The sequence below is a fragment of the Leptinotarsa decemlineata genome, unplaced genomic scaffold, assembly GCF_025532065.1.
Source record: "Leptinotarsa decemlineata unplaced genomic scaffold, Ldec_3_MD MMD2_tig00000035_RagTag_RagTag, whole genome shotgun sequence".
Lineage (NCBI taxonomy): Eukaryota > Metazoa > Arthropoda > Insecta > Coleoptera > Chrysomelidae > Leptinotarsa > Leptinotarsa decemlineata.
This window is the reverse complement of record NW_027412540.1, coordinates 24,888,840-24,903,905: the sequence shown is the minus strand read 5'-3', so window position 1 is coordinate 24,903,905 and position 15,066 is coordinate 24,888,840. Positions and strand designations below refer to the sequence as shown.

Genomic DNA, 15,066 nt, shown 5'->3' with positions numbered 1-15,066 from the left:
AATGTCTTGTCCCGAAACTGAAGTATACGATTTCAAGTTCATACAGAAGCAGTTGTTTCAAAAGGATTTTTTCCTTTAATGTACTTCAATCTTATAAAGGGTTTTTTCTTCCAGTTTGTATCTGAACGAAACTTCTGTGTATGTGTCTGTAATAAAGGTATGTTGGATATAAATCAATATCCGGCGAGGTATTAGCGCGGTATTTATCGATCCTTCACGTTTAACACGCGTTTCCTCGTGTAACGCCATCTAGGGGACTAGACAGTAAATATTTCCTGTCTGATAGTTCTCAAACTGTACAATAGATGGCGGTAAGCTTCAATGTGAAGCGATAAGTTTCTAGTTTCCATTCTCGAAAGTAGGCCCGCCCGCTGCCTCATATAAAAGCGCGCGCGCCATCCAGCCATTCGACAATATTACGAAAGCAAGTCAATTTAGTTAGCAACTAGCTAGGTAAACTGCTGTATGTGCGGTGGTAAATACTGTGAGTGGTGTCATTAGCAAGTTTTTAATACTCAATTCTTTACTTCGGCATTTTTGAAGACAAAATTATGTCAGAAGCAAAAAAGAAGAAACGGCAGTATAGCGCGGAATATATAAAATATGTATTTATTGAAAATCCCACAAATCCATCCATTTTCTAATGTAATAAAATGCATGATGATTTCAACCGATTGCTATTTCACACAGAAGTGCGCTGGTTATCAAAGATAACTGCCTGACTCGATTTTACAATGTATTTGACTCTGTAATAGAGTCCTTGGAAAACAAAGACAAAGAATTGCACGACAACCTCATCACTTCAAAGAATGATATTGCGTACTTGACAGGCCTTTATAAATTATTTAATGATGTCAATCTCCAATTTCAAGGTGATGACTTGAATTTGATTAAACCAAAAAATGTCATTGCTGCTTTTGTAGCCAAATTGCTCCTATACAAGAATAATATCGGCAGACGTGAGTTTCGAAATTTTCGTAATTTTTCAGCAGTATCCTTCAACAACGACGACTTGCTTGTTTACTGCCAAAATTTGGCAGTAAACAGTCCAGGACATTTTAAAATTGGAAATACCGGACTGGGTGTTGGATCCTTTTTCAAATGTCAACACAGCAGGATCACTCCAGTTGGAAGAAGAACTCATAGAACTGATAACGAACGAGGAAATAAAAATAAAACTAAAAATGTTTGTTTTAATAACATGAATAAAAGTTTTCCTAATATTACAAAATGGTGTTTTACATTACGCTCATCAGAAAATCTTATTTTCACATTACACACATAATTTAATTATTAAAATAATGACTGTGATTGTGATTCTCAAGATGTAGTAAAGTAAAAAAATTTGGGGGCGCTAGAAAATAATTCTTGAAGTAGGCGGTAGACAAAATATGTTTGAGAACCTCTGTTCTAAGAGATGACTAAGACTGTCTCAGAAAACGCGACAAAATTATTGGTGTAGGATGTTTTCTTTCATTTCAAACTACTCTAAAAAAATTAATATTTGAACAAAGCCTCACCTGAATACCCTGATGACTGCAAAGATAGAAATCAAATTCTGTCGGATGAGTTATTCCAACATCTACTGTGGTACCGGCAGGGATATTCCCGCTTTTGCCACTCTGTTCTTTTTTATCAGAACAGAACAACCTGGTGTGATGTCTCTTCTGTACCACAATGAAGGTTATTCCCGGCTTATAATCGGACTCAAGCTTGATACAAGCTTCACGAATGGCCGTAAGTTCATGCTGGAGTAGCTGAAGGAACTGTCCCTCAGACACTCCATCTCGATATAAAATGATACGATGAGGTTTGTAGCCGCCCGTCGATTTGTAAAACATTATGAGGAGTTCCCGCACCATCGAACTGAGTTCTTGAATGATTTCTTGTCGATGTTGCTGGACACGAACAGTAGCTGCATATCGTGATGGGTGGGCATCCATAGAGCCAACCACTGCTGCTATTGAGGGTTTCTTGTTGTCGCCAGCTGGCGGATGAGTCACATCAGCTCCAAGGAATATCACTGGTTCATTGAATATCTGAAAATTACAATTTTTACTTAGGTTAAGCTCAGAAGGGAGTCTGTTTATTGGTATACGCAGTCGAAGCTTCATACAAGTCTGCTGACATAGATGACATAAATGGGAAAGTTCCTAAATCTGTCTGTAATTTTGTAGCAGAAATTATATCATATTCATTAAATGAATCTTTCACGTCTGGAATATTTCCAGATGTCCAGGAATCAAAATGTATACCTGTATTCTAAAATAAGGGCTCTGCTCGTGACATACATAGCTATAAAGCTATATGCATACATAGTCAAATCCCTAAACCATTCAAAGCATATCTTTGTAATGGACTGACCAAGTTTCAAACACTTTGAGCTACAATGATTTTTCTAAAGCGTTCGACAGACTTGACCACAGTATCTTGCTCAACAATCTTTCGACTTTTGGGTTATCCAATGAATATTTTAACCCTCAAGTTTATCGAATATATAGCCACATATGGTGTAACACAAGGATCAAATCTAGGACCCCTACTACTCAATATGTTCATTAATATCGGAGCTGAGATTGATGTCAATTTCCTTTTATACACAGATGATTTGAAACTCTATCACAATATAACATGTTCTAATGATTGCGAACGTCTCGCCCTGAATTTGAATCATGTTGCTACATGGTGTTGGAAGATTAATCAATCTCTCAACATATCCAAATGTAATGTAATGTCTTACTCACAAGAATGTACAATGTACAAGAAACAGTGAAAGATTATACCAGCCATACTCACGATTAGGAGTTGGTCAAGATTACCATGTATATCAAGGTATTAAATGTTATAAGAAACTCATGACTATTCATCCTGAGTTAAGTTTAATGAGAAGGAATGAACTAAAATGTTGGTTGAATGAATTTTTAAAAAACAAGGTGTTCTACTCTCTTCAAGAATTTTTAAATTGTTGATGTTCATTGTATATTTTAATATTTTACTTATCAAAAATGTATATGTATAATCTTGTAAATTTTAATTACTTTTAAGCTCTCTTTGTGACTAGTCCAATAAGTTTCATGTATTTACACTTTTTTTATGTTGTACATGTGAACTTTAGTGATGAATAAACTTCTATTCTATTCACTGAAAATGAATTTATACAACTACGTCATAAACAATCAAGTTCTAGAGCGTCCTGACACACTCACTGATCTAGGTGTTACTTTTGATTCATCCCTCTCTTTCAATAAACATATTGACACTACTCTTATCGCATGTATGGATTCTTAGTTAGAAATACAAAAGACTTCGAAAAAGCTTCAACATTGAAATTACTTCATTTCACTATCAGATTCATATAAATCAACTAGAAGCCCTACAGAGGCGCTTCCTAAAATATATATCTTTTAAACCTGAAGGTACGTATCCTATTGTAGGAATACCCTATTATGAATTGCTTGAAACTCACAATTTTTGTAGTCTCGAGGTAAGGCGTAAATATTAATCATTTCTTTTTTATTCAAAGTCATAAGCAATATGCTCTGCTCTCAATTGTTACATATGTCGAATTTTTGGGTTCATAGACGGTCATCTAGAAATAGTGTCAGATTTTATCTCTTATCTCAACACTCTGCATACAAATATAAGGAAAAAAATCTGCAATTTATACAATGTGTGATACCTCTAATTCTGTTAGTCATGTCCTAGATAACGTATTCCAAAAACACTTTATTGTGAGATTTTCACTAGATTGTTTTACAAAAACGCAACACGTGTTTCACCATACAATGGCTTCATCTGGCGTGTCGTGTTGAAAGGCACGCCAGATGAAGCCACTGTATGGCGAAACACGTGTTGCGTTTTTGTAAAACAATCTAGTGAAAATCTCACAATAAAGTGTTTTTGGAATACGTTAGTTATGGATTTTCATCAAGTATCGGCCGATTCCATCATATGTCCTAGATATATTCAACTGCCAGATTATAAAAATCAAACGACATTTCTTAACTAACTGACAGTTCTGATTTTATTTTATTTTTTTATATAGATTCACAAATTATATTATGTAAGTACATATTTGTAAATGCCACTGTTACTCCCTATTCTGTAATAGGGTTCATTCTGTAGAATAGTGTATGAAATAAATAAATAAATCAGAATTGTTTCTGTAAGCATAAATCATCCAGCTCGGCAATTTCTGATTGCCTGGAGTTCATCTACAGTGTACTGAACGAAAAAAATAATTTTCTAGGAGTGTTCTATGGCTTCAGTATTGCCTTTCATACTATTGATCATAATTTGTTAATCATGAAATTGGAAGGGTTAAGAGTTAGGGGTGTTCCGCTTCAATGGGTAACATCAAAGTTAATAAACAGAACACAAACAAGAATAGTGAATAATGTGAAATCAGAGTCTAGAATAATAAATACAGGGGTTCAACAGGGTTCAGTCTTGGTACCACTATTGTGACATTCTGAGTGCCTGACACCTGTACCTCCTGGCCCAAGTAATTGTGGTCAAGAATGGTATGGTTTTTACAAAAGGTGGTTCATTTATATTTACTCAAATTGAGTGGAAGATTATTTGAAGAACACCAGAGAGCTAGTTTATTCAAATAATATTGTAGTATCTGGTTATCGTTAGTTGACTCTATGACACGCAAAACCTTCAGATCATCAGCAAGTAATATAATTTCACTATATATACACACATCGGAAAAGTCTAGGGATATTTTTAAAAATGGCAATAATTTTTTTTTAGATTGCTTTAGGGAAAAAAAAGTTGACGGGTGATTATTAAACGAATGTAACTTACAACAAAATTTATTAAATGGTCAAAAATACTGAGTGCGCATATAAGCAAAACTAAAAAAAAAATAGGGCTCTTCTTTGGCACCCCGAAAAAAATTCATAATACAAAAAAAATTGGAATCAGTACAAAGTATGGCCTCCACACTGGTTTATTACGGCCCTACATCTATCGTGCATCGACAAAATGAGATTGTCAATGTCTTGTTGAGGTACATTTGCCCATTCAGCGATTAAAAGCTCTCTCAATTGAAACGTTGTGTGAATGTTCCCCATATGCGGAGTAATTCTTCGTTGAAGCATGTCCCACACATGCTCGATGGGATTCAGGTCCGGTGATTGTGCTGGCCATGGCAATACATCAACTCCTTCGTTGGTGAGCCAGTCAGTCACTAGACGCGCGACATGTGGACGAGCATTGTCGTGCATTAGGTGGAAGTTTTCACCAACAGCACCAGCAAACGGACGGACGATAGGTAGAAGAATGGTGTCGAGGTACTGTCGAGCTGTGCGGGAGCGATTTGGAAAAACGAGATCGGTTCTGCCGCCGATCATGATTCCGCCCCATAGCATTACTGTACCACCTCTGTATGTGTGGACTTCCTGGACGTGTCTCAAACGTTCATTATTTCCAGGTCGTCTCCACAGTCTTACTCGACGAGAATCTGGATGAAATCCAAATCTGGATTCGTCTGTAAACAAAACTGTGGCCCAATCATTTGCATCCCAGTTTTGATGTTCTTGACACCACTCTAATCTTCTACCGCGATTGCCTCTCGACAAAGGTGGACATCTAAGTGGCCTTCTGTTGTGGAGATCTGCTTCATGCAGTCGATTTCTGACAGTATCACGACCAATGGTTACCTGGTGCGTCTGCTGCAACACATTAACCAACTCAGGTGGTGTGATTGTCGGTTGTCTTCTTGCGGTTAAGACCGAAAATCGGTCTTGAACTGCAGTTGTAGCGCGTCCTCGCCCTGGGTGTTGTTCGGCTGGACTGCCAGTTTCACGGAAACGCCGCCACAATCGACTGATAACACTTTGGGAGACCCCCAAACGAAGAGCTACATCATTTTGTCGCATGCCACCTTGAAGAAGCCCTACAGCTCTATTCATCTCAGCCAATGGAAAGTGATGGCGTTCCATGTTAAAGCACAATATTTCCAATTTAATTGCTGAGCAAGAACTGCATAGAATGTACAAACTCGACACTTTCAGATTATTCATTTTAGCCGAAAACCTACAGTTTGTAAAAAACTTGATGAAAGATTAGTTACCGTTTTTTCAGGCTTTGTTCAACCCATAGAAATCTACATCGAAATTAAACGACCTCATGCATTTATTTTTATGATATTTAGTATATGTTGTTGATGAACAGAGAGAATATAAGGGGAGTTTATGAAACAGAGAAGTGAGTCAAAACATGTTCATCTCAAGTTATAGACTAAAATAAGAATGTGTATTACCAACCTTTGGTCTTATTGACGGCACTAAAATGCTGTTGATTCCTCCAAGCTTAACATTAATTTTCAGGCATAAATTGGACAGTGTTTGCGGTGAAGTCTTATTAACATTTTTGGCTTGAACACATTGGGTGGCCATTCCTAATACCGTGTCGCCAACCCTTTTCACTTCAGCTGAAATAAACATTTTCTGAATATCAACATTTTAGATTTCAGCTGCAACTTCCTTACCGTACACTGGCGTTTTCCCTGGCAATACCACAACAACAAGCTGCAAGGACTGGAAGGTCGATTTCAAATACCGGAACATTGGTTCAACCTGGTCCGGACCTGTGGCATATTTACAAAAGCAAGGTTGACCAATGATTGGCATGCCTGCATCATTAGATATTTTCTGAAGCTGTTGAGTGAAATTTCTAGAAACAAGAAGCAAACACGTTATTGAGGAGGCAGTGAGAATAGAGCTGAATTCAAGTATGAAAAAAATTGATTTTAACAGTTAATGACAGCTGCATATTAAAAGTACTGTATAAAACTTCATGGCATTAATTGGTGTTGAGATTTTCCATCCTAGATTTTATATTAGATTTACAATAATCTGAAATTTGTTTAAAGTTATATTTGCCACAGTGTACTACAATAATCTAGAATTTCACATATCCCCGAAGTACAAAGTTTTATAATTCAGAGCAACTCCATATGAGGGTTGTCGTTTATGTTTCGAGATTTGGCAACCCTATTGTTGCAATCTGGCAACTGAAAGCTCTATCGTAAAGTAGGACATTTTTGAGCTTACACTTAATCAGAACGTTTAGACATATGGGCGCTATTTGTGTTGTTTACAGTAACTTTAAAGATTCTCGGCCCAAAAATGGCGATTATTTTTCACAACTTTCGACGTGGATTAACTCAGCAACAATGCATGGATGAACTTAATTCAATTTTTGGCGATGAAGCTCCATCAAGGACCAGTGTTTATCGATGGTATGGTGAATTCAATTGTGGTCGTAGTTCACTCTAACAAGAAAAGTCGCAGGGGGCCAAATCTGGTGAATAAGGTGGCTGAGGCATGATTACGCCATTGTTTTTGGACAAAAAATTACAAACAAGCAATGACAAATGAGCGTGTGCATTATCACGATGGGAAAGCCATGAATTGTTCAACATTCACCTTATTTTTTGGACAGGCCTCGAACAACTAGTACCTCAATTTGTTAAAGTGTATATGACAAATAAAAAATTCTGATTCGTATTACTAAAGTAGCACATATGCCCTAGTAACACTAAGAAGGAAAATTATCATCCAATTCAAAAGATTGTCGTTCTAATTCTCACCTGAGAGCATCCTCTCTCACTGTACGCTGGGGTGCAAAACAGGCAATAGCCCAAACTCGGATTTCCACTCCAGTGAAAAATTGTTTTCCACGCATGTCCCAAACCCCCTGATTGGGCATGGCTTGTTGTTTACTCTGTAAAAATCGTATACAGTTATAACATATCCAAAAAAAAAATACTTTTGCACCATTTTGATGACTCTTTTAATAATCACTTGCAAATTTTTCTGGTTATGAAATATTTCGGTCTGTATGCCAAATAGAGCGCACAGAGCTTGATATGGAAATACATCAATTTTAGTTTTTACTTTTCATCGATATTTTTCAATGTGTTGAGTTCAACCAAAGAATGCAAAGACCATAGAAGCTCAGAGAACTGGCATTTTCGTGTACTGTAAAATTTTAGTACCTACCCTGACCACTAGAGGGCGATGGCAGTACGATGTCAGTATTCAATGTGATTACCAACAGAACTAGGTAGCAGTCGCTACAAACTAGTCAGGTTTTTAATTTGATTTTGGCATACATCCCGACTTCGATATGACCTGACTGTTAGCTTCCCAATTCTGTTGATATTCACATCAAATAATGACACTGCTATCGCCCTCCGGTGGTCAGGGTAAGTACCAAAAAATTTAATAGTACAGGAAACCGCCAGTTATGAGGTTCTATGAGCTTTGTATTTTTTGGTTAAACTGAATGTTCATGAAAATAATATCTAATTATGAACAGTATTCATCATTGTTGATTATATTAATGTCAAAGAAACCACCAATTCACGAATATATTTTCTACTAGATTAACATTTAAAATCTTGTTGTCAATATATATTTTGAATGAAGGTCATTCTAACATTTTTACGAACAGAAGTCAAATGGAAATACAGTGCGTGCTGAAGAGATAACATTAGGTGAAATATACATCAACTCAAAGAAACATTACTAAAAATGCTCTACTATTTCCATTTTCACGGAGGTTTATTCAAAACCAAGGATTTTTAAAAAAACTTTAGAATGTACTGAAAAAGCCAATTGTATCGACGTAACACATTTAGCTTCACTAAATCATATACAGAACATATTCTATAGCAATCACACAAAAATATTTAAAAAACACACGCTAACATCATACACATTGAAACAGTTTCATGCCAAATATTTTTTAAATGATAATAATACAAAAATATTGAATCTGCTGGATTATATGTAGTTTACCGGCACAACAAAATGAATATTTCAAAATAAAATCTTGAAACGTTCATCTCTCCCAACTACCTACAGAGTAAGTTCTGGTAAACACCTTTCGGAAAACAACTACTTCCCCGGCTAATACCACGCTGGATACTTGATAATATCCGACAGACAGTTATGCAAGATACCTCACAAGGGTTAGTCTCGTAGGTATTTCTTCGTTCGTTCAGCAGCAGGTTCTACAGACCGTTTTTGAGGTATAACCTCTCATCAGCGCAGGGAAGATCCAACCCAAATAGCAAAGTACTTGGTACTCGATTAATTTCAACGCAGCTGCAGTACATGTATGAAACCTTCATCTATGAGATTTAGTAACAAAGCCCCAAGCGGGGAAGAAACATCCCATGTACCAATACTCTACAACCCCACATTTTAGGTATAAATAATATTTTAAATCATGATCTGTGAACATTTCATATTTTTTTCATTTTTTGACATCTAATCTGAATGTGAGGTTCTGCTCTTGAGAAGAATTGTTTATAAATTATTTCATCTGGTGCCTATTGAAAACCAAAGATCTCTCTTCAATATTTACCATTCCTCGATAATATCAAGATTTCATTGGTTTGGATGAGTGATACAGATTCTACATTTTTCAAACGGCGTGGAAATATAAACATTGGTTTTCACATTCCCATTCAAAAATCAAAAATTAAGTTCCCAAACATTACAAATGAAATACTGTCAAACTCATCACAGCAAATGTCTCACGAACTAATACACTGATATCTAAAATAATGAAAATACGACATACTAACTCGAGCACATTAAACACTAAATTACAATATTATCACTGAATTCGAAGATAAAAAATGTAGGGTATAACAAATTTGTATGAGAGTGAACTTGCTTAGTTATAATTTTCAGATCGGCCTAAGACTTCATGGTCAATTACCACCATGAGGTAACTGTATACGACTCCATTGTTTATGTTTCAATGTTATGGTATATAGATAATTCAATTTCTATTTTTATCTAATATATAAAAATAGATGTTTGTTGGTTGGTTGGTGGGTTGATTGGTTGGAAGTGATAAACTTCTTCATCACTCAATCGATCGTGATGAAACTTGACATGTATGAGTAGTTTTTCATAGAGAAGGTTTTAAGGCTATCAATTTTTCTGTAACTCGCCACTAGATGGCGCTGTAGAACAGTTTTTTGAAAGCACTGTTTTATAACGCTGCACACGCCTAAGTTCGTCGATCCTGATTCTGTCAAAACAGCAGCGATACAGCAACATAGTACTAATTAGTACTACAACTACCAAATTCTACGCGGACGAAGCCGCGGGCAACAACTAGTATGTTATATAAACTAGAGACGTTAGTTCGGCAAATTTTCACGTGATCTCATCTCATTATTCGATTATTTTAAACGAAGACGTTTCTGTTGCTTTCATATTCCAAATTGAAATCAACTGAGAAATACTTTAGTTCTCTTTAAACATATTTATGTTCTATTGAAAAATATTTATGCAGAGCAGTACGGTGTCCGGCTATTAAATAACGAGACTGCGCGCCTAAAGGGCGCCCTAGAGGAGTGAGGAAAAAACGAGTAGTTCGTTGGGTATCCGGAAATCTTCTTTATTCACGTTCCATAACAGGTTTTCGTCACTATTATAGTATTTGTGCAGTAGCGGTTTGAAACTAACGTGTTTTTTTTTTCTCGTACCGAAACCATATGTGACGAAAAACTGGAGCAACGTATCAATATCAAATTTCTCGTTAAATTGAAAAAACTCCGACTGAGTGCTATAAATTGTTGCAAGAGGCCAATGGGGGCTATTCTCTATCTCATGCGCATGTTTTTGAGTGGTGTAAGCGCTTCAGTGAGGGCCGAGAGAGCAAGTATGTCCAAATCAAAATTCAAGCCAATGTTGATCGTTTTTTTTCGACATTAACAGCATCGTGATGACTGAATTGGTTCCAGACTTACTATTTGACAGTTGGCAACACTTCAAGAACGAGTTCGTAAGAAGAACGTGGAAGAACAACTTGTGGATTTTGCACCAGGACAACGCACCTGCCCATAACGTGCTATCTGTGAAGCGGTATTTGGCCGATAAACAAACTCCAGTTCTCGAACACGCGCCGCCCTCGCCAGATTTGGCACCGTGCGACTTTTTTGTTTCCGAAGCTAAACTTTGGTTTTAAAGTGTCCCGATTTGAATCGTCGATAGAAGCGGCATAAAACGGCAAAGCTCCTAAAGACCCTCACCAAAGAAGACTTCCAGCACTGCTTCGATCAATGGAAAAAACATATGTTATACCGATTTTTAAAAAGGGTAACAAAAATAATATCAGTAATTACCGACCCATCTCCCTAGTTCCTATTCTATCAAAATTGCTTGAATTGGCTTATAAAATCAGACTGATCAACTATTTAGAGAGAAAAAATGTACTGAACCCTAAACAACATGGATTTCGTGAGGGAAAGTCTACTATAACTGCACTTGTAGATATGATTATTCACATCACAGATGAATTTGAGAAAGGAAATGTGACACTAGCATCTTTTTTGGACCTTTCCAAAGCTTTTGATTGTGTGTCACATGAAATTCTTTTAATGAAATTGGAAAGTTATGGTGTCAGAGGAAATGCTTTTTCATTCATTCAGAGTTACCGTACAGGAAGATATCAGTGTACCTCCTCAAACGGAAAGGTATCATCCAAAAGGGAAATTACATGGGGGGTTCCCCAGGGTTCAATCTTAGGTCCCATACTATTTATTATTTATGTTAATGACATAACTCATTTCTTATCGTCAAAACATGTTGAATATGCTGATGATACCACATTACTAGTTTCAATGAGAAACTATGATCAGAATATTGAATCATACACCCTCAAAAGTGCTCAGGAATATTTCACGAATGTAAGATTGTGTCTGAATAATGATAAAACAAAAACGTTACTTTTTACTCTGAATTACAACTTAACCCTGGAGGACAATTTGCCGGTAAAATGCCTGGGACTAACATTAGATTGTAAGCTGACATGGGAGGCTCACATAACCAATCTGAGAAATAAATTAGCTACCTCCATCTATCTCTTAAGAAATATCAAAGATATTGTAAATGAAAGTGTTGTTCTCACAGCCTACCACGGTCTCTTTCACAGTACCATGTCCTACGGAATTCTCTTATGGGGTGGATTGGCACATGTTGATAAAATTCTCATAATGCAAAAAAGGGCAATAAGAGTAATACCAATTTCAAAACTTGATGAAAGTTGTCGTCCACTATTCAAAAAACAGGTATATTGACTGTGACTAATCAATTCATTTATGAATGCTTACTTTTTGCCAAGAAAAACATTTCCAGTTATACTGTTCAAAATAAATATAATACCAGATATAAATCCGTTATAGTGCCGTATTTTCGCTTATCCAAGAATCTCAACTCTTTCAGATTTCTGTCTATTAAATATTACAATATGACACAAAAGAATGGAAGGAACTAGTCCTAGTTAAATTTGCTAAAAGGGTAAAAAGTTTTCTTATAGAAATGGTGTTTTATAAAAGTGAAGAGTTCATACACTTCTTTAATGGAACATGACTAAGTAACAGTTATGTATTATAACTAAGTTCTCCTACTATTTTACATAGGTTATTTTTGTATATATATATAACTTTATTTTACATTTTAAATAGCTTAAAATTTGTTTCTGCACTTCTCAGTGTTCTATGAATTTTATATTATATTTCTCAAAGAAGTCAAGTTGTAAAAAAACAATGATTTTATAATCATATTAAGCATTAACAAAACTTAAACTGTATCCATCTAATAAAAAAATGAACCCAAAGCATGATCACCACGCATATTTGCATCTATTGGGTAAAATAAAGGAGCCTCCTCAAGCTGGCCAATCAGATTTAACTGCAATTGGCTGACGGAATTTATTGTTATAGTGTCGAAGTTGTCAGTTACGTTTTAACGTCTGTGGTGTGTACACAGGTATTTTAAAGTTCAAAATTTTTTAAATGTCAAGGCAATGATACGGCTCAAGAAACTGCTAATTTGTGTCCCTAAGCAGCCTTGTCTGGGAGATCACGGGCACTATGAATGATGTTTTGGAGCACTGCGTTGCTTGGTTTGACAGAGAATAGTTTATACTGATCTGCAGCATAATTTAAATCCTAATAGATACCCTTTAACATGTTGAATCTTCTTTAACATTCATTCAAAAAACCAATAAATAGGTACAGATGGTGCAACGATTAAAAAAAAACAGAATTCAACTAGGAATGAATACAGACTGCAGGTAACCAATTCAAAAATATTTTCTCAAAGAATCTGTTATGAATATTACCGATTTTAATTGAATATCATACTCGTAAAAGGTGTTTTAGAACATTACCAAGTATACTTCTACCTTAATGAAATTAACGTTTCTCTTTCAGCAAGTTACTCACAACTGTAAAATGCCAAAAACGATTTGGCAAGACTTTCCAATGTTTTTCAATTTCTCCAGATAAAAACCTGGACGTAACACTTCAATAAAAAACCATCACGAAAGTGAAGGTATACAGTTCACATTTACTTCTTTCTATCAACATTCGATAATTCGTCTGACGCCTGCAATCTGTCAACTACAAACTAAAAAAATAATAAATGCAACGGGAAACTAACGTGCCAGCCCACCTGTCCGCTGAGAGAGGCGACTCTACCGCCATATTGTAATTTGGGTGGAGGTAATACTCTCCCTCGAACCTCCATCATGTTGTTACTGATTGTCAGACCAAACTCCTGTACGTACTCATCATTATTAAAATCAGCTCTTCGTACTAGATTGTTGATTTCCCGTTCTCGGTCCGGTGCTGATCTGAAATAAAACAAAAATCTTTGTATCAAATAAATTACAACTTCTTTATAAATTGAAAAATTCTAGGTTTTCTGGAGATGACGAAATTTCAAATATTCTTCTGAAACGAATAGCTTCGAGTAAATAGACCTTTTTTATTAAACAGAGTGTTTTTTTTAATCAGTTGAAGATATCTAAGATCACACCATGAGAATATTACAAGTGATTCGACGTTTAAAATCCTCCATCGTCGCAAAACGCCATCCTATCATGGGTATCTTCAATCTTACGGGCAGGAAAAAGTCGCAAGGGGCCAAAACTGGTGAATAAGGTGGTTGAGGCATGATTATGGTGTTGTTTTTGGCCAAAAAAAATTATGAACAAGCGAGTAAGCAGGTACATTTTTGTGATGTAAAAGCCATGACTTGTTTTTCCACAATACCGGACGTTTTCTTCTTATTGCTTCTAGCAATCGGCGCATGGCTACAAGATAATACTCTTTATTGACCGTATAACCGTGTGGCAAGAACTTGATGCACTACGCCACAATAATAGAAGAAAATAGTGAGCAAATCCTTGACATTTGGATGAAAACGTTTGTCTCATCACGGAAACAATATGTCAGTATCATCAATGATAATAATAATGTGAAAAAGTTATATACATCCAATTATGTGGATATTAATGTTGGTGTCGCACAGGGATCAGTATTGGGCCCTATACTTTTTTTATTAGGTATATGTGAATAATATGGAATCCATCTCTACATTTTTTACACTATATGAAGATGACACATCAGTGGTTATATCAGATAAAATAGATCAAAATCTACAAACCAAAGGTAACTTAATCCTGCAAAAATTAAACACCTGGTTCAAGGAAAATTCCCTACATTTGAATAATCAAAAAACACGTTTGATAAGGTTTCATGCTAGACAAAAAGAAATAGCCAGTTTCAACTTGAGAATTGAAGATGATGAAATTTCTCTGTGCTTTATGGTGAAGTTTTTAGGTGTACACTTGGATGAATTTCTCAGCTGGAAAACTCATTGTGGAACAGTTATATCAAAATTGAACTCCATGAATTATCTTCTGAGAAACCCTTGTAATATTTTAGACCAGAAACAGCTGATTATGCTGTATCATGCTCAAGTCAAATCGCGTCTTTGGTATGGTATTACTTGCTGGGGAGCTTCCTCTTCATGCAAAGATGTTCTTGTCGCCCAGAAGAAGATTATAAGATGTATAGCAGGAGTCTCAAGAAATACAAGCTGTAAAAGCATTTTTTTAAATCTTGAAATACTAACATTGCCATGCCTGTATATATTCGAATTATGTGTTGTTTTTATATAACTATAACTGTTTCATAAGTAATGAAAATGTGCATCTATTGATACCAGGTGCAAGACA

At 35.8% G+C, this 15,066-nt stretch overlaps 1 protein-coding gene across 6 annotated transcripts in view; it reads right to left on the bottom strand.

Moving 5' to 3' along the window:
* AGO1 (protein argonaute-1) overlaps positions 1-15,066 on the bottom strand; it is a 57,249-nt gene that overhangs the window by 13,378 nt on the left and 28,805 nt on the right. For 5 of the 6 annotated variants that reach the window (XM_074172101.1, XM_074172103.1, XM_074172104.1 and 2 more), the window contains 5 exons: positions 13,485-13,677; positions 7,604-7,737; positions 6,500-6,684; positions 6,276-6,442; positions 1,521-2,039 (listed from right to left, as the gene is read on the bottom strand). In XM_074172101.1, coding sequence (XP_074028202.1) covers positions 1,521-2,039; positions 6,276-6,442; positions 6,500-6,684; positions 7,604-7,737; positions 13,485-13,677 — 1,198 coding nt within the window. The remainder of the gene's footprint in view (positions 1-1,520; positions 2,040-6,275; positions 6,443-6,499; positions 6,685-7,603; positions 7,738-13,484; positions 13,678-15,066) is intronic. The other variant, XM_074172102.1, reaches the window with a different exon arrangement.